A 21,894-nucleotide genomic window follows, 5' to 3' on the forward strand; every position below is an offset into this window, starting at 1 on the left:
TGTAGATCTAGTAGTGTTTGATTATTGCTCATTTCATTATTGTTCATTACAGAACTGGCAGATCTTTATAATTTTACTTAGCTTCAGAAGGAAATGTTGTGTAAAAATTCCAAAAGTACATATTTTGGGAGTCAATAAAGCTGTTTTTGGTCCACATCTATATGAATTGTGATGGGAATAACAAAAGGAGAGAGTAAATGTCACCTCCATAGAGTGGGAAATTGGTTCTTGATATGGCTGTGCAATGAGATACTCCTCTCATCAGCTCTCACAAATGCTCTAAAGCTTCCGTCTCTTAGACTGAAAGATGCTCTCACAAATCTCAAGAACTCTGACAGAACCAATAATAGGAAAATGGTACAACTGTAGAGGAACTCTCTTATTAGATGACATTTTGACCATCTTTGAGGCCCAATATTTCAGAAGTATGAACACATTTATAGAGGTCCAGAGGAAGACTGGAACATAACCATCAAGACTGATAGTCCAAAGTGCATGCTGACCTCATCTAATATTTAGCAACTGTGGTCATGTAGGTAATAACTTCACACCAGCATTGTCTCCTTACACCATTTCAGATTTAAGCAGACATCATTGTGAAGATAAAACTTAAAAAAGAGGTATTTCTCAGTCACAGTAGAAAGTGCAATGTTGCCCCATTTCTCATTTTAATTGCTCCAAGCTAAGCTCATTAATAGATGAGAAAAGATCGATGTGTGCACTTCCTTGCTTTGAACATGACTAATTAACCCCAGTTTCTTTTCAGTCTGGCTTTATATTTTTAAAGCTGTTCTAGACCTGATAGTTACCATTTCCATTTTGTAAAGCTTAGGATTGTTTTTTTGTTTTGAGAGACACTAAGTAAATAGTGGTCTCTTTGACTAGTTTATGCAAGTGTAAAGATACATAGCTATAAAGTAGTCCAGAGTTCTGGATTTCTATATACATCTACAAAACATATACAAAATGTGGTCAAATCTTTATCCAAGTCATAGAAATTACTGGCAATTTTTGGGTATAACTAACAAAGTGATCCAAAATTCATGTAAATTAATTGTCTGTAACTGCTTTTCAAGTTCAAGGTAGTGGTGGGTTCAGTGCCTACCCATAATTCCTGAGTGCATCCACCCTGGATGTAACAGATTTCCAAAATGAAATTTTATAAAGGTTAACGTTAGCATTCAGTAACTGGTGTGACCTTAAGCTGAAATAGTTCCCTATAACATTTACGGTCCTACACCTGTGATAAATTTGCACACTAGCCCTTAAAGAGGGCTTTCTTTCGTAAACATGCTTCAGGTCCTGCCACAAAGTTTCTGTTGGATTAAGGCTTCGCCATTCCAAAAACACACAAACATTATTTTATGCTTCAATCATTCTTTGATTTACTGACTTGTGTGTGGTTTCATTATCATTCTGCAAGACCCATCTACTGCTGAGATTCAGTTCACAGTTTCAACTTCCTGGCACAGTTTAAAATTCGAAATGTTTCTTCTCTCTTGGCAGCAAAACAGCCCCAAACCATGATAATGAAGACCAAGTTTAATAGTAAAAAACCTGGTGGGCCACTGTGCTAAATAATCAAAGCAAAAACTATATTTTTGTTTTGTTATTGGTTTTACTGCATTCTCATTATCCATTCTGACTTTGATGAAGATGAAAACTTGATCACACTGTAGATCAGATTATCTAAGAATTCAAACAAACTTTCACCAACATTTCTTTTTGTTACTTGCAAATTAAACCAATCTACATCATCACAGTGGTCATAATGACATTACTCATGTTTCATGGCTGATCATATGGAAATGACAGCAAAGAACTTTAGGAAACTGGAGAAAACACAGCATGAGTCAACCTGCATAATCAAACAAATATCAGTTTGGTAAAAAAAAAAAAAGGCTTGTAGAAGTTTTTTTTTTTACATACAGTAGTTGTTTGGAATTACAGAAACAGATACAAGCACAGGTAAAAGAAATTAATTCTTTGGTGCAACACACACATTAAAAGACAATTCACAGGTAGTCAGCCATACTGTTAAAAGAATCTCATTTTACAAAATGTCAGTTTAAAATCTGAACAGTAGTCAACGTGCACCACAGATAAACTGGATGTTAAATGGTATTAAATATGTGCAAAATCTCAAAAAATACAAATGTACATTTACACATAATATATGTATGTTTTCATGTTTGTAGACAACGTGTATACATAAAAATACTTAAGTACAATCACAATTGTGAAAGTATATTGAAAAAAAAAAGCTGATAGATTGTAGACAAACTGTGCAAAAGACAAAAGTGAAGTAGTTTGATTGTTTTTTTTTAAACACAGTTTTGAACTATTGGGTTTTGGAGACAAAAGACGTATGATTAAGATTTCATATGAAATTAAGCTAAATTAAGACATGTGTATGTAGTAGAATGTGCAAATTCATAAAACACAACTTCAAATGTGTTTATAAAATGCCCTAAATTGTAAGGGCACATGCAGGAAGATATGCCAATTTTTCACAAAAAAACAAAAAAGTAGTTTGTTTCAAATACAGGTTAACACATTAGATATTTGCTCAGTCAGTAGTTTAATCTCAGTTGTTCACCACTGTCCATGAGTATTTTACTGAAGCACACCAAAAAAGAGACACCATATTGGATTTTTTTTAAAGAATAATTTATACACCAAAACAGTCCAGAGTTTGGCTCCACCAGGTGCACATCCCACTGTTTCTCAGTGACACTTCTTTCATTACTATAGGTATGATAGTGATGGTGTAATTTACCTACAAAACAACTTTATATGGCATAGTCATCCTGAGGTGCAAGGCAGAATGCAGAGCTTCGTAAGAGGTCCAGGCAGTTAACAAGGATAAGAGTCCCTGTTAAGTGTTTCCAGCGCTTGGTGATAGGATTCTTCATTTTGTCCAGGCCTGTGTGCAGCTCCTGAAGCACATCTCGGTAACTATCCCCAATCTGAGCTGCCCATGTGACCAGGAAGTCGTAAGCTGGCTTCCACATTGCCTGAGTCAGAAAATGACAACAATGGAGAGTGTTAAATGAAGTTTGTGATTAAACAGAAAAATGTGGTAATATTGTAATTGTGTTGTTTTCTGCAGACAATTTCTTTAAAAAAAAAAAGATATATATATTGATATATATGTTATAAATAAAATGTTAGTATGAGACAGACGTTTTCTTTTGCCAATGTCTTGCACTAATATTTGATTATGTAATGTTTGTACTCCTGAAATTCAGATTCTTTAGGAGACACTGGGCTAGTGTGTTAAAAAGTACTTCATTCATTCATTCATTCATTCATTTGTAACCATTTAACCAGTTCAGGGCTATAGTGGGTTCTGTGGGCATCTTACTAACAATAACTTCACAAGAAAAGACAAAAAAATGTAACTTTTAATTTCCATTCAGGTGGTTTAAAATAAAAATAAATCAAAATATGGTTTTGTTCTTACACCAGCGTTTTTTAAGCCACCACAAATCTAACACTTCAAAATGCTCAGACAGGAAAGTTAAAAAAAGGGCGTCAGCCTATAATTTCCACACTGGTGAGTCATAAAAAAAAATCCAATATTTCTTTTCCACTCTAACACACATCTAAGACATATCCAAAGCAGATATGCAAAATTCATCAGGCACAGTGTCTTACAAATAATAATGAGCACTAACAGAATATTCAATATGAAATTGTTCAAGAAATCAATTCTGATTCCTAGCTTCCTTACCATACTTTTTTTAACAATACTTTTTATTTACCCATGTTTTTGTAGATTACTCATGTAATCTAATTATATTTTTCATTTTTTTAAATAATATTTTGCTCAATTAATATCAAAATTTCCCTAAAATAAATGATCCATGTCAAATTAATATTTTAACAATTTATTGAATCAACTTCTCTTTAAAAAAATGTAACAAGAAAAAATCTATGCACTGCAGTGCATCATTCTGCAACAAAAATAGGATTTGAATACTTCCCACAGCTTTGAGAAAGACAGAACATATTTTAGAATAAAAATAATAGTGTAATTCTTTTAAAATATATATATTTTCCACAACACTGCTGTGTTCTCACTCAGACCAAGTTGGAACATGTAATGTTACAAAACAGCAGCAGTGCAGAAATTACTTCAAACACAGGAAGATGAAAAATTCTTCAGAAACTCAATTTTAAGTGATTACTATTGACAGAAACATGTGTGATGTGCTGAAATTCCTAAAATATCCTGCTTTGATGGGGACAAACATAAACAGGACTTACGGTGTTGTGCTACTTCCATCCTGACAAAGCACTCCAGGATGCTTTTGCTTCAAATGTCTGTGCACTTCAAATGTGTCGTACTACTGTGATAAGCCCTTTACAATTTACAGAGCTTAGAGAGAACCACATTGTTGGGTCTCTGTCTAAAACATTCCCACACTTTAGATGATTTTTTTTAGCTGCAGCTTGTTCTCTGGTGGAATCATGCATGATTGGACATGGTCATTATAATTCACTGAGACACACATTATGAAAAAAGACTCTTTGAGGCAGTCCTATATATAACATAAATATTTACCACATATTCTAAATAAATTATAATGCATATATAAAACTAAGATGTAACTGAAAGCCACAGAGTTTTATATCAGATTGTAAGTCTGTGTGTTCTGCTCCCACCTCGCTGTCCACCTCCCCGTCCCTGTCTCTGTGAGGAGCCTCGTAAGCATCCATTTGCTTCCGGGACACTTTGGACAGTTTCTCAGCCAGCTCCCTCCAACGGTCAGCCACCTCCACCGCTGTGGTCAACAATGCAAAATCTTTGACCAGTCGCGCCACAAGGCCCTGACAGTCCATTTTCAATAAAGCCTGAAAGGCACAGTAGAGTATGATTTTACTTGCTGAGCTCAAGCAATGCTTCAGCACTGGAAAGAAAAGAAAGAGTATGAATCTTTTCAAACAGCGGAATCGAATCCCAAAACACCATTCAGTCATAATATAATCACCACCTCCTTGTTTCTACACTCACTCTACACTCTCTTAACTCCACTGCCCATACAGGAGAACTTTGTAGTTCTACAATTACAGGCTGTAGTCCATCTAGTGCTCTTCTTACTTTTTTGCACTATTTCAATGGTCAGGATTTTTGTAGTGAATCATTCTCATTGTTCAAATGACACTGAAATGGTGGTGATGTGTTAGTGTGTGTTGTACCGGTACAAGTGGAGCAGACAGAGCAAGGCTGCTGGAGTTTTTAACATGGTGTCCACTCACTGTCCACTTTATTAGACACACTTACCTTGTTGTTTCTCCTTGAAACAAATTTCACAATAGACAAATTGCAGTCTGTAAGTGTAGAACTACAGAATGCTCCTGTATGGTCAACTGAGTCTGTGAGCTCCTGTATGGTCAACTGAGTATGGTCAAATGGAGCTGAGAGAATGGACAGTGAGTGTAGAAACAAGGTCTCAACTGTGTATATCTCCAGATCTTATAAACATGATCATAAAGTAAAATTAATAAAAAAATTTGTTACAAAATCTAAACCTGAATCTCTTTTGTATATACTTATTTAGTGACTACATAAAGATTACAAAATATTTTCTCTCTATATAATTTCTGTATATTTGAAATGAATCCCAACCATGAAGCATAGTAATGGGAAAAAAATGGCATCAGGCTGTATCACCATGGATGGTTCTCAATTACAATAACTGAAGCTGTATTTGTCTTCAGTGGAAGGGTTAATTGTACTTTCCCATCATGTTCCATGGCTGTTTACTACACCACACATTCACAAAACACCTGGAACTTTGTGTTTAATGAAATGTACTGAAAAGTACTGCAACATTACTGCAGATGATGTAGCAGTAGAACAGGGACTATTGACTTTAAAGTAGCAATTATATATTATGGTAAGAGTTGGACCATTCCGAAGCCCCTAACGCAACAAAGCAAGGTAGATATGAACAGCTTGTGAATGTAACAGGTGCATTTATAAAGAACAGAGTTCTGTCCAAATCTCTATTAAACACACAACCACCCCATTATATATAAACCTCCATAGTTATTTTTGTAAAGGAAGGTATGAAATATATATTGACATTAAAATGCTTACAGTTAACATAAACTATTATATACATAGCCAACACGATTTTTTTTATATTAGCATGAAAGCAAGCTATAAATCCAAAGAAAGAGGCAAAAACACTCTTAGAGTAGTACATTGCATGTAATAACCCATATTGTTTACTGAATATACTGTAAAAAGTATGTATGTTTACACGTGTCATTCATGCAACGCACTTCTCTTCCCAAGCACTTACATTTGTAAAGCAGTTTCCTATAGAGTTGCTAAGCATCACACTGCTAAAGTTGGATCAATCGGGGGTTTGAGTTTACATGCTGTGCACTTTGATGACTTCTCAGATAGGCAGGGAGTGAGGGAAGTACGTGCTGCTATGAGCATAATTTGCCAAACTCAGGCCCTTTCTAACGGGAAAAACTGGGAAGGAGGAACATCCGCTTGGTGTGTAGGAAAAGGCTGGAGTTTTTGTTTGGTTTAACTGGTCTGTTGCTTTCCCACCCTGCCCTAGCAGTGAAAATGGCAATCAGTTCATTAGTTCAATGTGGGCCACTCATGATATCTGCAAATGCTCAGTGAAATATCTGCAATTTTAGATAAGGATGACTTAAGAATGTATTTGGTCTTGGCTGGTTTTACAGTGAATAGACAAGGCATGACAAGATTTAAAGCACTTTCAAATCTTTTACAAATATAAAGCAGAGCAAGGCATTTGCACATGCAAACCTACCTATAGACATGGGCATATGCACACTTCCACACTCCCTGAGCCCTCTAATCTCTGATTGCAAGATTGGAATGCATGGCATGAGAGGAAATGAATGAGGAGGGGGGAGGAAGCTATGATACTTCAGTGGAACTACTCAAACAAAGCACCCAAAAAAAAAAAAAAGATAGTGTGAGTCAGTAGTAGGTAGCCTTTCAGTTGATGAATGCTGCTTTTGTCAGTTTATTTTTTGTATTTATGTGAACTTCCCATTATTATTTTCAGAATCACTGTCATGTTCCTCATATTTTTTGATCATATATTTAAATTAGATTTTTTAAATGAACCTTTTGGTTTTAACACAAAAACAAATTTCGCTACGCCAAACTGTTGCATAAACTTCCAGAACTATTCAAAAAGCCCATAGGCTTTCAAAAAATTGAATTTGTCGTTAACATTAACAATAAAATAGTACAGTGCTCTGCCCTGGTAAACAAATCCCATACTGATAAGACCCTCCACATGTTTACACAGATGGCAGTTTTCATGTACTCCTGATGTGTTGGAAGATCAGCTCACTACTCATAAAACATGAACTGCTGCCTTTGACTTCAAAAGTATTTTAAACGTGCTGACTGCATCGAAGGGATTACATGGTTCAAAGCAGTTCAGGGCTCGGATTCGATAAACAAATCCTCCACTGATAAGACCCATCGCTACATGTTTACCCAGATGCCAATTTTCACATACCTTTAATGTTTTAGAAACTCATGTTAGAAATGCTACTATCAAACTAAGCCATTAACAGCCACGAGAAAAAGTGTGGTCTCTTTTCGATTGCAACTGTAAGGAATGTTGGTGTGATTGTTTGAATGGCTTTCTAAGTTTTTAAAACTTTGTTTATTTAGCTTGGATTGTGGTAAATTTCTTTCAGCTAGTGGCTTATATAAAAATAATCTAAGTTATTTGTTTTCATTGATTTCCAAGTAAATTCAGTCCCAAGAATAGGAGTATATTAGAAATGCTTGTTCTACATCAGTGGAGTTTAAAATGACAAAAAATGGGATCTTCTTGTTATTCTTGGATGCTTAATATTCATTTATTCATTCATTATCTGTAACCGCTTATCCAATTTAGGGTCGCTGTGGGTCCAGAGCCTACCTGGAATCATTGGGTGCAAGGTGGGAATACACCCTGGAGGGGGCGCCCGTTCTTCACAGGGCAACACAGACACACACACACACACACACACACACACACACACACATTCGGATGCTTAATATTTTGGTGGTTATTATGGTGTGAGGTGAATATTACCAGTAAGTCTAAACAGTTACAAAATTCCTTCCTAATTCCTGTAATTGCTATGCATTGCGATTACAAGCAACATGTTTTCTTGAATCGTAAAAAAAGTCCTTATTCAACTAAATTATTTGTTTTGGTCAGTCAAGTTTTGAGGTGTTAAATATAAGCTAGGGTTTACTGACACTTTATATTGTCAATTAAATATTAATGGTTACTACATTCATTCCTTCATTCATCCATTTTCTGTAACTGCTCTCAGGGTCTCATTGTGGGTCCACAGCAGGGGTCCTCAGACTTTGTAATCAAAGGGTCAGCTCATGGATTTCAGTCTTTCTAATACCATATCAAAAATATTGAGAGATTAAAGTTGTTTATATGTTGAGACTAAAGTAATAATATTTAGAAAATGTAAAATCATTGTGTGCCCCCTCAAGGGTGCGTTTCCGCCTTGCGCCCAATGATTATGTGTAGGCTCTGTAGGACCCACTGTGACCTGGATTAAATAATAGATTTTGGCACTGTCCCTTAGTCAATACAAGACACGATGTGGATGGTGTCTCCCACACAGCCGTGTGTTTACATCGCTTTGTCTCCTTACAGCCACAGCCTCTCACATATCAAGAAGAAACGGCAAAGCCAACCTTGTTAGCGGTATGGGCTCGAAAGGCAGGACTTGGAGTACAGAGGGAAATCTTAAAGGAGCAATCATTTGAAATCTGAACTATAATACAGTTTCAAAACAGTGAACAGCCCTATGCCTCCTTCCCCTCCTCCCCTGACGTGAAGCACGACCAGGTTGCCAGTTTGAGGAAAACTGAACGAACAAGCAAGAGGCAAGTATAAGAACTTTGGAGCATAACAGCTGAGAAGAATGTGCCATAATCAACATATTTACACAGAAAAGTGTTCATAATTTCACTAAAACATCTACCTGCGCAAGAAAAAGACAAGAACGTGAATGAGTGGCCGCCATTTCTCAGCATTTACAAGCCTTTACTGTCAAAATCCACATTAAATATTTCGACTAGACAACGCTGATGTTACTTATTGATTTTCCCTTCCATCATTAATGCCATTTAGGAGGCAGAACCTTGCTTTTTATTCACAATTTTCCTAGTCAAACATTTCATTCCACATTATATGTGTCAGTTTACAAGTCTTATTGCTTACTGAATTCTCTGTTCAACCTTAAAAGCTGAAGCTAGCACTATAGCTTTTGAAATCAAAGGCAAGACCTCGGAGGGCGGGATCACAGGCAGGACCTCGGAGGGTAGGATCACAGGCGCTCCGCTCCTGACTGGGCAGTTCTCAAAGAGAATATACAGCAATGATATATCAGCAATGCTATGAGAGGCAGCAGTGTTTTAGCTTTGACTGTTTCCTTAATCTATTATCACACACCCTGGCCAGTAAAAAAGTACAGTAAACATCCTACAGATTGCTCCTTTAACTGTTTGTACGAAATACATTGACTAGACATTGACGGAGCGTTTTATTTTGATTTTCACCCAAAATTATTGCGAGGGACAATTCAGTAATCGCTGGATTGGTAAAGAGACATGTCCATTCTGTTTTTACCCAAATTGATGCCCTTGGTCAGGCCACACTCTCACCTCTACATACTTTTAAATAGCCAATCCACCTACTGGAGGTATTTCAGGACTATGGGAGGAAACCAGAGCACCTAGTGGAAACCCTCGTAGACACAGGTATAAAACACCAAATTCATCACAGATAGTAACCTAAGGTGATGTATGAAGTCTTTTTACTCTATGAGACATGAGACATCCATGAATATATAACATCATAAACTAAATTGTTGTCTGTTATCATTGGCTGGGCCCAAAATGTTGAGAGGGGGTCATAGTGTAGGGGGTGCCTTATGGATATTCTGTTTAGATGCAAACAATGAAAAAGGAAACATCTGTTGAGCTAAGATTCTCTACAGAGAGACACCCTCTGGCCGCCTTCCATCTTCCGGCAATACAGAACAGAATACTAATCACAAGTCAGTCTGGCCTGGTCACATTGATGAGACTCCAAGATGCTCCACAGGATTTGGCTTGAAATTCAGGGCGGCACCGTTTTACCGCTTTTATGCCAGTTAAACCATGCACGGGTAAACATCATTAATTGTGTTTTAAAAAGTGTTTTAACACACTTTGCTCTTACCAATTTTCTTTCAAATTCTATATGTTGCAAAATATACAGCATGACAAGCACATGCTTTAACACTAAGACCATGTGGATTTCAAACCCTGTCCATTTATAACAATTTGCTGGGTTACAGGATGCAAGAATTTATTGATAGAACTTCTGATTTGGGAGACTAACTGTAATGTACTGCACACAGACACAAAAATCACAGAGCCATCTGGCCAAAAAACAAAAAACAAAAAACAAAAAAAAAAAACAGCAGCTTTGAAGTCAACTCTATGTACAGAAAGGTACTGTGGCTTTGTATCACATCTGCTGAAAAGTTTTCACATAGTTCTTTATTTCACAAAACCTTAAAGCAAACCCCAACTTAATCTTTGTGCTTTGTTACCTATTGAGCAATGTCACAATCAGGCAGACATTTCACAATATATGTGCAGAAATAAAATCAAAACTTCTTATCACTGTTCCTTTCTTTTGTGGTGTTCTACAGAATACTGGATTGCACTAAATCTTTGCTCTCGAATGAGTGTGCAGTCTCTCTTTGATGTCTATTTGTCTCTGTCAGCCTGTAACATTAGAATGACAGATGCACAGCACTATCACACACAATCCTACTTGTTGGAATTTTGTATTATGTTGTACTTAAGTTACCTGACATATAATAACATAAATTTGGTCTTTGGTCTGACCACAGCATAAAACCTCTAATTATGCTGAACATACTGGTATGTATCAAAGAGAAAAATTACTGTGGGTTTTAAACAGTGAATGAACAGTTTCTATCCTTTCCCTTATTGTTCCTGATCCTTATTAATTCCTTCCCAAAAAAAAAAAAAACACTTTCTTTAGTGAGCATCCTGTTTCATGTTCCTGTTGAGTCATGGGTTACTTCCAAAACACAGTAGTGTTGACACAGTAGTGTAGTAGTGTGTATGTGTGCATTTTGGTGTTTTGTAACTCTACACAGCTTATATGATAGTGTTTTAGCGCTGGTCAGATTTGGAATAGCAGGTGGTCCTTTGTCATATTGAGTAATAGGCTTATGGATATATAGCCATTTGGACTAAGCACAGCCAAAAAATTGTACAAACAATACGCTGATTACAAAAAATGATCAACATGGATTAGTTTGCAATCCATGCTGTGATACAGACAGCTGTTTAAACAAGAGAGATTAAATATAAACAAGAAATTTAGAGCTAAGTCACATTACAGCACAATACTACATATATATTAAATTTGAAAACATTCATTCATTCATTCACTCATTATCTGTAACCGCTTATCCAGTTCAGGGTCGTGGTGGGTCCAGAGCCTACCTGGAATTATTGGGTGCAAGGCGGGAATACACCCTGGAGGGGGCGGCAGTCCTTCACAGGGCAACGCAGACACACACACACACTCACACCTACGGACACTTTTGAGTCGCCAACGTGTGTTTTTGGACTGTGGGAGGAAACCAGAGCACCCGGAGGAAACCCACGTAGACACGGGGAGAACACACCAACTCCTCACAGACAGTCACCCGGAGCGGGAATTGAACCCACAACTTCCAGGCCCCTGGAGCTGTGTGACTGTGACACCATGCCACCAACTTGAAAACAATTGGGTGTAACATAGATCTAGACTACATTCATTTATTCACTGTCTGTCATCAATTGTCTGTCTACCTGGAATCACTGGGTGCCAGACAGGAACACACCCTGGAGGTTCCTTCGCTAGTTCTTTGCAGGGTCATTACACCTAGGAATATTTTTGAGTAGCCAATAAAATTACCTACCTGTGTTTTTAGCTGTGGAAGGAAACCCATGCAAACAACTTATTTTTTAGGTTATTTTCTTGTAGTAAAATGCCAGTTGTCATGTTCAACTACCCAAAGGAGTAAGTTGAAATTCTGAATTACAATTAAATGTTACACAAAAACGTTTTAAAACATATTTGTACACCTAATAAAAGCTAAATATTTTATGTAGTAAGGATTGATGTAGAAAAAACCCAATTCACTCGATTCCATTCCCTTCACAAATTAATTGATATAACAAAAAATATAATGTAAAGTGAATTAAAGCAGGTCAAGTGATTGTTTTAAAACTAGAGTAGCTATATTGAATCTATGGTTCCCAAATTATTACCAGCACATATCATGCAAATAAATTACATAAAATAATAATATATCAATAACGGATAATTAATATATGATGTAATACTGTAGTTTATAGATTATATAGATACTGTTACTTAGGCTTTGGATTTATATGAGCCAACCAAAAAAGTACAATATCAGGTTAAAATTTTCCAGGAAAGCTCATGTTGCTCATAATAGGTCAAAGGATTCACAGTGACTGACCCCAATATAACCTCACACTGATTGAGTAATATACTGATTCACACTCACACAAACCATTAACACAGTCATCATTTGATCACGAGTGCTACTGAAATATTAAAACTGAATATTGTAATAGATTGTGTATTGTAGCCTAGGTCTACAGGGTGTTTCCACACATACTTCATGCATCTATTCAGTGTCTTTTTGTAACACTGCAGAATTCCAAACTACAAAATATATGAATGGACATTCATGATGGAACCTCGTGGCAATTTATCAATACTTATAAATGTACAATAGATGGTACGTACTGTCATGAGCTCCTTCTGGAAGGACTTCCTTTCTTTTCCCTCAGGTGCATTGCAGTCTTCCTTTAGCTTCTCCAGAACACTGGCCACTTTTTCAGGCTCACTGTCTGGCTCTGTGCGACAAAAGTGTGTCAGAGGAAGGTTGACATAGCCCAAGGCATCAGCAAATGCTCTCCAGTTGCCCACATTTTCCATCAGTATAGTCCTTACTGAGGCATAGATGTAAGTGAGGCATTTGCAAGGCCTGAGGATTTGGTCCAAGAGTAGAGCAGAAGTTAAATCAGCCCCCTTGAAATTAACTGGCTTGACCTTTCCCGTTATAAGTAGGTTTTTTGCATGTACCAGCCCGATTCTGCCATGATAATATCCAATGTACCACTCTTTGGTCCAAAGATGCCCCTTAATTTTGATTTTGTCCTCACTCAAAAGTGCCACCACATCTCCTTTCAGGTATTCCAGCAAATACTGGTTCTTGGTCTGCCTAATAACAGTTTTCAGCAACTTTGCAAATTTAAGATTTTTGATTGGCCTGTCCTGAAACACTGGGTATTTTATGGTTGTCACAAGAGGTGAAAGGATAATCTTGTTTGCATCCTTTTTCTTCAAGAAACGTCGTGTTGCAGTCTTTGGTGGGGGTGGTGGTGTTTGAACGCAAAACTGGGCAAGGATGCAATCCTGGTCATCTTTGACCTGAACCCGCAAAGTGAAATCTGAGATTTTTTCTGCATCACGGGCAGATATTAAGTAGATTAGTCTGGATACTTTGCCAAGTTTGAGCTGAAAACCCCTCACAACCTTTGCTTGCTCACAGACCTTGACTTCATAATTGGACATATTAGAATACATACCAACTTGAAGATCCTGAGGCTTTGTGAGGACAAACTGGTGTTTTCCCCACAGCTGAAGGGTCACTGGCGGAGTGCAGTGTGATTGCTTTTTAACTTCACTCACTAGTAATGTTTTTGGGGCACAGTCATGGCCGAAGATGGCAACTACTGACTTGAAGGATGGGTGGATGTGTTTGGGACCGTACACACCAAGTGTAACCTTCTTGAGAACATGCTCCCAGACTGTAGAGTATGGAGCTACAACTTGGGCTTGAGTGACAACTGACACATACATACATGGCTCTAAATTATCCAAAGCTACTTGGACTGTATCTCCATACATATAAGCATGAGGAATGGGAACATAAGGTCCTTCCTTACAGTCACTCCGGACGCAGATCACTTCTGCATTTTGTCGACTCTCCATTTTTACTACAACAGACACTTTCATCTCTAAGGTTATGGTGGTTTTTGTTTCCATATTACTGAGCTTAACCTCCACCACAGGGCTCACCGTTGTACATTTGTCATTGTTTAGCTCCAATGGTGGGTCCAGTAAAGCCTTCAAAGATATTTGCTGAGTGTCACCTGACGCAACATGGCCTTCAGGCACATGTATGCTGATAGAAGTGTTGGGTAACTGGACAGCACCACCAGAACTATCCAATTTACAAACAATATTTGTCTCTACAGGCTGTGTTTGACCCCAGCCAGGGTTTTGTCCTATGGAATCAAGGTTATGGCAGGACCTTGCAAATTTCCGATGATTTAACCATGCATTTTTGAAATCTTCCCTACTTTGAAACTGCTCAGGTGTAGGCGCTTTTAAACCACCAAAGAAACTCACAAATTCTTGCGGTGCATCTGCTTGGGACTGCAAAATAGACAGTTCTGACAAGCTGTAACAGCGCTTGCTCCTGTAAAATGGATTGGTTCTCCGGAGAACTTGACCTTGTCCTGTGTTAGTTGTCAAGAAACTTGTATCAAATACATTACTTCCAAAACCATTGAAGTTATTAGTGCTGCTAGTTTTTGAATGTGGAGAAGAGAGTGTATCAAAACCAAGTATGTCTGTTGAACTCTGGATACTGTTTTGATCAGTGGGGCCCTGCAGGGAACCATCTAAGAAAGGATTCAGAGACATCCGCTTAGTAAGAAAAGGATTTCCATTTTGAGGAAGTGTAGGTTTCATGAATGCTGGCCATTCTCCACGTTGGTCTGTCTCTTTGGTCTCATCTTTGGAAATGTCACCAACACTCTCGATCATGCCACTGTCGCAGAATGAAGAGTCTTGGTGTTTGATGGGCTGGACGTAAGATGCTGGAATGTAACCCATCTCAGTGTTGTTATGGGCATACCACCATTCTCCACCAGATGTGTCAAGAACATAAAGGCAGTCTCCCTTAGAAAACTTGAGGGTGGTGAAGCTTGAGGGGGAATAATCCTTAATAGCAATAACTTCTCTAGCAGATCCAATTGAGGCAGTTGTATCCAGTCGCAAGGCACTAGGCGTAGGTGCTGAAAAATAAAGAGTAAAATATATTAGTAAATTGATTAGAATTATCCACTACTGACAGGCCATTTTCACAAACCGAGAAATATGAGAAAATATTGAAGTAAACCTTTCACATCTGTGAGAGTGGCTTCTGAAATTCCTTCAGTCAGATCAATGAGAGTTCCCTCAGACTTGCAGCGAGGAAGTGCGATATTGTTATTTGTTGAACGAATGCGATGAGCAGCCATGGTTTATATTCTTGCAGTACTTTTGGGTCTCTGTCAAATGGCTCCTCCCATTGCTGCCTTCTGATGACAAGTGATCAAAAGTCTTTCATGCCAACTGTTGAGCAAATATTGAGAGATAATTACTTAGTAGAAGATAATCCAAAAGTGCAAAATGAAAATTTTTTTTGCAGTACTATACTATGACTTATTTAGTTTTTCACATAGATATATTCATATATAGATATCATACAAATTCCAAATAAATACTGAGAAAAATATCAGTAGAGATTTGATGTGAAATTAGTATATACAATCACATATTCAGAACACGTTACTACATAACACACAGCACTGAAAACTGCATCAAATGTTTGTAGTGTGGTGAACCATATTAATGGCAGCAGCATCACTTTAGACCTCTACATAAAGCTGGACAAGCCGGCCAACTGATATTTATATATCAATACATTTCTTAATTTGGGTCAATACGATATAATTCCAGCCCTACCTCTACATAATCTACAAACAGCATTTTAATTATTGTATGTTATTTTTATGCATTTATAATTACTCACAATTTCTTTCAATCCTAATAGTCAAGCCCAGTTCCAAATTAGTATGACTATTATTGCATAATATGCCGCACCATAAAGACAAAAAGGGCCCACTTTGTCACGACACGTCATAGTGAGAAACTAGGAACTGAAGAATGTTTCTCCCTGTCTAGACAGGTTTCCTTGGCTCATTCCCTAAGTCCTCCCAGTGCAGTGAAGCATGAACAAAAGCCTCTGTCTCAGGGAAGCTTAACTGGTTAAACTTCTTGAATTGTCTCTTGTACTTTATTACACTGGCCATCCTTTTTCATGCCCATAAAACTTTAAAGTATTTTTTATTATTGATGTTTTTTTATGTTGAACATTTTAAGAACACAAAAACAACTGAAGCAAAAATTTAAATATTGCAAAATGTATCCCTACCAATCTGTTTAAATGCAGTTTTCATCTTTTTCATTCATATGGTTAGACAATGTTAGGAAGCATCCAAATAAACAATTTTAATATCAAATAGTGGCAGCCTACATAATTCAGAATTTGCCTTCAGTGATCAGACACAGAGTGATCATTGAGGTGCGACGTTGCATCCTCTTAAGTCTGATCTCAGAGAGAGAAAGCTCTTCAGAAGCACACATCAGTGGTTTCCATGGGTACCACCTTGGAGAGGGGAGGCATTTTCACAAGAGTATCTTCAGACAAATAGCCAAGCTTACCACTGTGAAGGTCTCACTAAAACCTAACTTGCATATAACAAACATGTCCCCATGGATAAAAGCTTGAACTTAAGAAATTGTGACAAGAAATTGTATTTCCCTAAATGATGTCCTTTTCAACACAGCTTTTTTTTTTTTTTTTTAAGCAAATTATTGTTAGAGAGATTAAATGTTTGCATTTGTAATTTCATGACACACTTGAGTGTCTGTACCCTCTGCAGGAAGAAAGCATGACTGAATATTCCTATGTAGTTAAAATATTGTAATTTAATGAGAGCCACTAAAATTTTAATGCAAGTCACTTTCTGACAATAGCTAGGGTGGCTCATGGTTTTGCTTCTAGAAAATCTTTACAAAGACCTTCCTCCCGACTGGCTTTTATTTAGTGTTTAACAACCGCTTGTGAAATACCATATTCCCAAAGGCATTCACATGAGCTGTCTACATCCTATCAAATTAATTCACATGATTTGTTGCCTGTGGGGAAAGAGCTGAATGAGAGGTTTAGCTCATATGAAAAACAATGCTCAAAACCACCACTGAACTGCTATGATTCCTCCCAAAATCTGATTACGCCTACTTCCACAGGAAAGAGCAGATTTGAAAGAAAAAAAACTTAAATAACTCCAAAAACAAACATTCTGATGGTTCGGGGGTGGCTGTTGAATCCCTTTAGAACTCTCTGCACCATTAATCTCTGAATGATAAGATTTGCCATCCTTCAAGAACACTTAGCAAATTCTATTTTGCCTCTCCCGAGACAAGGAACACTTTTCTTCAAACTGATCTTGTGCCTAATATCAGCACTTACATGAACTATTAACTATTCATTCATTAATTTTGTGTAACCCCTTCATCCTACTCAAGGTCACGGTGGGGGCAGAGCCTACCTGGAATCACCAGGAGCAAGGCAGGAACACACTCTGGATGGAGCAGCAGCCCACCACATGGGATACCAAATAAACGAAAAAAAAAAAAAAAAAAAAAAAAAACTAAATATACTACATAGAGGAGTTATTCTGCAATTGTTGGTTTAATAAGTGGTTTGTTGAACTTTTCTACTCTTACCTAAAGACATCTGATATTTAAACATTTCTGTAAACATTTGATCATCTAGACATGTGACCAGGCTTGTTGGCTGATTGTATCTGGATCACAAACGCCACTCCAACTAATCCCAAAGGTGTTGGATGGAGCTTTTTTCTCAATCCAGAAAACACTGTTCACTGCTCTGCAGCCTAACGCTGAGGGGCTTTATAACACTCTAACTCATGCTTGGCATTGTGCCCATAGACTCATAAGCAGCTACTTCAGAGTATCCCATTTCATTACATGCTTTCCTGTGGAGAATATACAAACTGTGTGTGCACAGCTGAACATCTGCGTCCATAATGCAGCACACTTGAAACTGACTGCATTTAATAATTACAAGTGATTTCTACAAATGCTTTGACATACACTCTTAATAATAAAGGTGCTACAAAGTGTTCTTTGAGTGATACCATACAAGAACCACTTTTAGTTTCATTAAAACCTTGTTTATTTAAGAGATCTGTGAGTGTGATAACATTTTTAAAAGGTTTAAAAATCCATTAATCACTATTTAAACGTATTAACAAACTTTTTTATGGAACCAAAAGTGTTTTGTATATGCTATCGCTCAAAGAACCTCTTGAGAGTGTATAGTGTATTTTTAATAATTAATTAAATCCAAAATGACAAAACCCTGTAATTTAACCCAACATTCAGCAGACTGCTTTGAAAAGACAATTTTGATTTAAATGAAATTATGATGTTGGTGATTAATATTTACAGACAGAATGAGGTTGTTTAATCATAAACAGGAAAAAATTAAATTGAATTGACATGGTAATGGAATTTTTAATGTGAACGCAAACAAGAACTGGGACAGTGGCATCTAAATGACTATCTCTGCAGCCGGAAAACCAAGAGGAAATGCCTTTGTGATGAGGAGCCATCAGGAGTTCCTGAAACTGTCCTCTTTTAACACGACACAATCACAAAGGGTGAATAACTTTGACCCTTAAAATAGTATATACCCCTCAGTAAGACAATACACAATGATACTTATTCCGTTTCTTGGTGTTAGTTTTTGTTACATTGGTTTTACTCATTTAAACATAATCTGTTCTAGGAAGGTGCAACAGAGGGAGGTATTTAAATTGAAAGGCTATTCAAATGCAATGGCTCTGTCAAAACCAACTTCTCACTAGACTCGGGGGAAAAAAAAGGCGGTGTGGGTGGGGGAGCGGGGGGCGGTGTGTATATCAGGGAAAATACACCACAAGTCTAACAGGGTTGACATTATGTGTAAACATGATTTCATGTCCATACATGAAAACCATGCTGCATACTCAGTCTGTTTAGAGGTTACTCTCTTTGTGAAGTTGCATAAGCCAATACATTTACCTAGCGTCACTGTCCAATTAGAAACATGCACCTCCATTTTTGTGAATCCAGGATGTATTCCTGCCTTGCTCCCAGTGATTTCAGGTAGGCTCCGGACTCACCACAACCCTGAACTGGATAAACGGTTACAGACAATGAATGAATGAATAAATGAATCATTTGAACACAGCAACTGTCCATGTCGTGTCAACAATTCATGATGAATGAACCAACAGAAATGCTCCAAAGTGACTTGGTCATTTTTTTTTTTTCTTTTTGCATTCACTCCCACTTAAGTTTAGGAAGGGTTTTTGCTTCTCCTATAAAGTTCATTTGTTGGGAGATACATGATTTTTAAATGGATAGGCTACAATAGACCTATACAGCCTGGATTGCTTTTTCAATATTTAAGCCAATTAAAACAGAGATTATTATCATACATCAGTCTCAACTGAACAGTTTTTGACTCTAATATTTAAAGACACCCTCCAAAAAACAGACCAAGTGTTTAACCTTGTTAACAGGTCCAGTGGTGTATTTAATACACCAAAAGACAAATAATGTGCAAAATAAGCAGTCAATGACATGACTGAGCATTTCTCCTTTGCTCTGCCCGGTGCCAAACACAGTCTCAAACAGTTGGATTCAGACAACCACTGTTTCTTACATCAGTAACCTAAAAAAACAATCTCATCAACTCGTGGTGCAAGGCTTTTAAGCTGTAAGCAAGCGCCTGTGGGTTGAATTGAGATAGACAAGTGGACAAATGGGATATTCATCTGCGTCTACAGAAAGAAGACGAAAGTGTTCGGCTACATGTTAGTCATTAGGCATTTGGGAGTGTTTTTCTTTGAAATAACTTCTAAATATGTAATACTGATGAATAGACATGAGGTTTTAGGGTCTTAATGTATGACTGGAACAGGGCTATAAAGAGAGCTTGGGACATGGTCATGTAGAAATGAGTTATGACCTGTTTTTTTAGTATTTAAAACCACCAAAACCTCATAAAGGATCCTCTGGGAGTTAAATAAATTAAACACAAAAATAATGTAGGACATGGGTCCATAACACTATTACTCATCTTCACCACAGCACACAGTAAAAAGCTAAAGTTAACTTACTGGCTTGAATCTGGCATCACACGACATAAATTTCATTTTATAGACCGTTTTATCTGTGTGAAGACTCCCGTTAAGATGGTTTTAAAGCCTGGCAGCTTAGGACAGGCGTCGCATTTATTCGGTGTTTAAGTAAAGCGCATTAAAGCAGCTTCAGTTATGAAAATAGCTACAAAAAATCTGTTAAAGGCAGAATTTTACCAGTTTAACAGAATGAAGATAGAAAGTCCCCATGTCCATGAGCCACTACACTTTCAGGTTAAAGCGATGTAAGGGGACAATATCGCTGTACTTTAAGCTGAACCAGGCGACAGAGAGCATTTTTGAATTTGAATTTGTAACTTAACCGTTAGAGACGGAGATAGCACGAGCGCGCAGCATCAACCGTCCACACTGTCAGTAAGTTTCTCAACACGCAGCGTAATAAAGAACAGTTCATGGGTTTTTAAAGCTTAAACACAGACAGAATATATAAGCTCACATGAAATGGAGGAAAGTTTAAAAACAACCAAACATGAAACTCACTTCAGTGCCGATAAATCCTCGCTGTCCGTCCCTGCAGCAGCGAAGAGCTCCCTCAGAAACTCCGAGTGCTCGGCGGAGACGTCACGACGATGGGCGGACCCTCCCGGAGTCACTGATATTACATTGATAAAATATATACATTTCTAAATCTGTTATTAATCTGTATTTTTAAAAACATGTTATTAATATATAGTTATACTCACATACCCAAGAAAAATCCGTAATCTGCGAATATATTGTCCTTAAACTTACTTTATGCCTGCAAATGATCAAAGTATATCTCTGCAGGCCGGACACCAGCCCGTGGGAGGGACATACACAGTAAGAAGGCGTAGACCAGCAAGTAGGATGTTATGGTTAGGTTAGGGTTATGTTTAGTGATAGGTTACCTCCCATTTGAAGGTGCCTCCGGCCTGCAGCGATAGCATAATTTGGAATTTCTTTTGAGTTCCCTTCAGGAATCCCACAGGAAAATGAGCACTGAAAATCCGTTAGGATTAAAATCTTGCAGACATATCCTACAGGAAAATCTTCATATTACCATCATGAATCATGCGAGACGTTTTGAAGGGTAGTTTTTAATTCTCAATTATAATAAAAGAAAGAAAGAAAGAAAGATGGTCTAGGTGACACAGTGGCACAACAGTTAGTGTAACTGTCACACACATGAGGATCCTGGGGTTGTGGGTTTGAGCCCTTGCTTAGGTGACAGTGGTAAAGAGCTTGGGGTGTTCTCCCAGTGTCCATGTGGTTTTCCACCCATAGTCCAAAAACACACACTTTTAGGTGTGTGTGAGTGAATATGTGAGTGTGTGCTGCCCTAAGATGAACCGGTAACCCCTCCAGGGTGTGTTCCTGCCCTGTGCTCACTGATTCCAGGTGTGCACCAGACCCACAGTAACCCTGAACTGGATAAGCAGTTATAGACAACGAATGAATGAATGTGATGTTTGGACATCCTAAGCAAAAAAATTGAGTTTATTTTCCTCATTAACATAATCAGAAATAGTGTGACACATTCTTAACAATAATGTAACTTAAACATAATATGTTTTAGCACATTTCATGGCACAGTTTTACACATATTGTTTATCCATTTGCTAAAGTATGCACATTTTCTGAAAAGGATGTTTTAATTT

At 37.5% G+C, this 21,894-nt stretch overlaps 1 protein-coding gene across 4 annotated transcripts in view; it reads right to left on the reverse strand.

Annotated features, from left to right (window-relative positions):
- Positions 1-1,428: 1,428 nt before the first annotated feature.
- The window catches only part of sh3bp4 (SH3-domain binding protein 4), a 41,677-nt gene continuing 21,211 nt past the window's right edge, over positions 1,429-21,894 (reverse strand). The window contains exons 1-7 of one of the 4 annotated variants that reach the window (XM_066641316.1): positions 20,959-21,012; positions 20,756-20,867; positions 19,131-19,243; positions 15,334-15,548; positions 12,888-15,229; positions 4,672-4,860; positions 1,429-3,017 (exon numbers count right to left, since the gene is read on the reverse strand). In XM_066641316.1, the coding sequence (XP_066497413.1) occupies positions 2,793-3,017; positions 4,672-4,860; positions 12,888-15,229; positions 15,334-15,454 (2,877 nt within the window). In that variant the 5' untranslated portion in view covers positions 15,455-15,548; positions 19,131-19,243; positions 20,756-20,867; positions 20,959-21,012 and the 3' untranslated portion in view covers positions 1,429-2,792. Of the gene's footprint in view, positions 3,018-4,671; positions 4,861-12,887; positions 15,230-15,333; positions 15,549-19,130; positions 19,244-20,755; positions 20,868-20,958; positions 21,013-21,894 lie in introns of those variants that run through there. The other 3 variants (XM_066641314.1, XM_066641317.1, XM_066641318.1) reach the window with 3 other exon arrangements.

The sequence above is a fragment of the Hoplias malabaricus genome, chromosome 12 (assembly GCF_029633855.1).
Source record: "Hoplias malabaricus isolate fHopMal1 chromosome 12, fHopMal1.hap1, whole genome shotgun sequence".
In the NCBI taxonomy this organism is placed as follows: domain Eukaryota; kingdom Metazoa; phylum Chordata; class Actinopteri; order Characiformes; family Erythrinidae; genus Hoplias; species Hoplias malabaricus.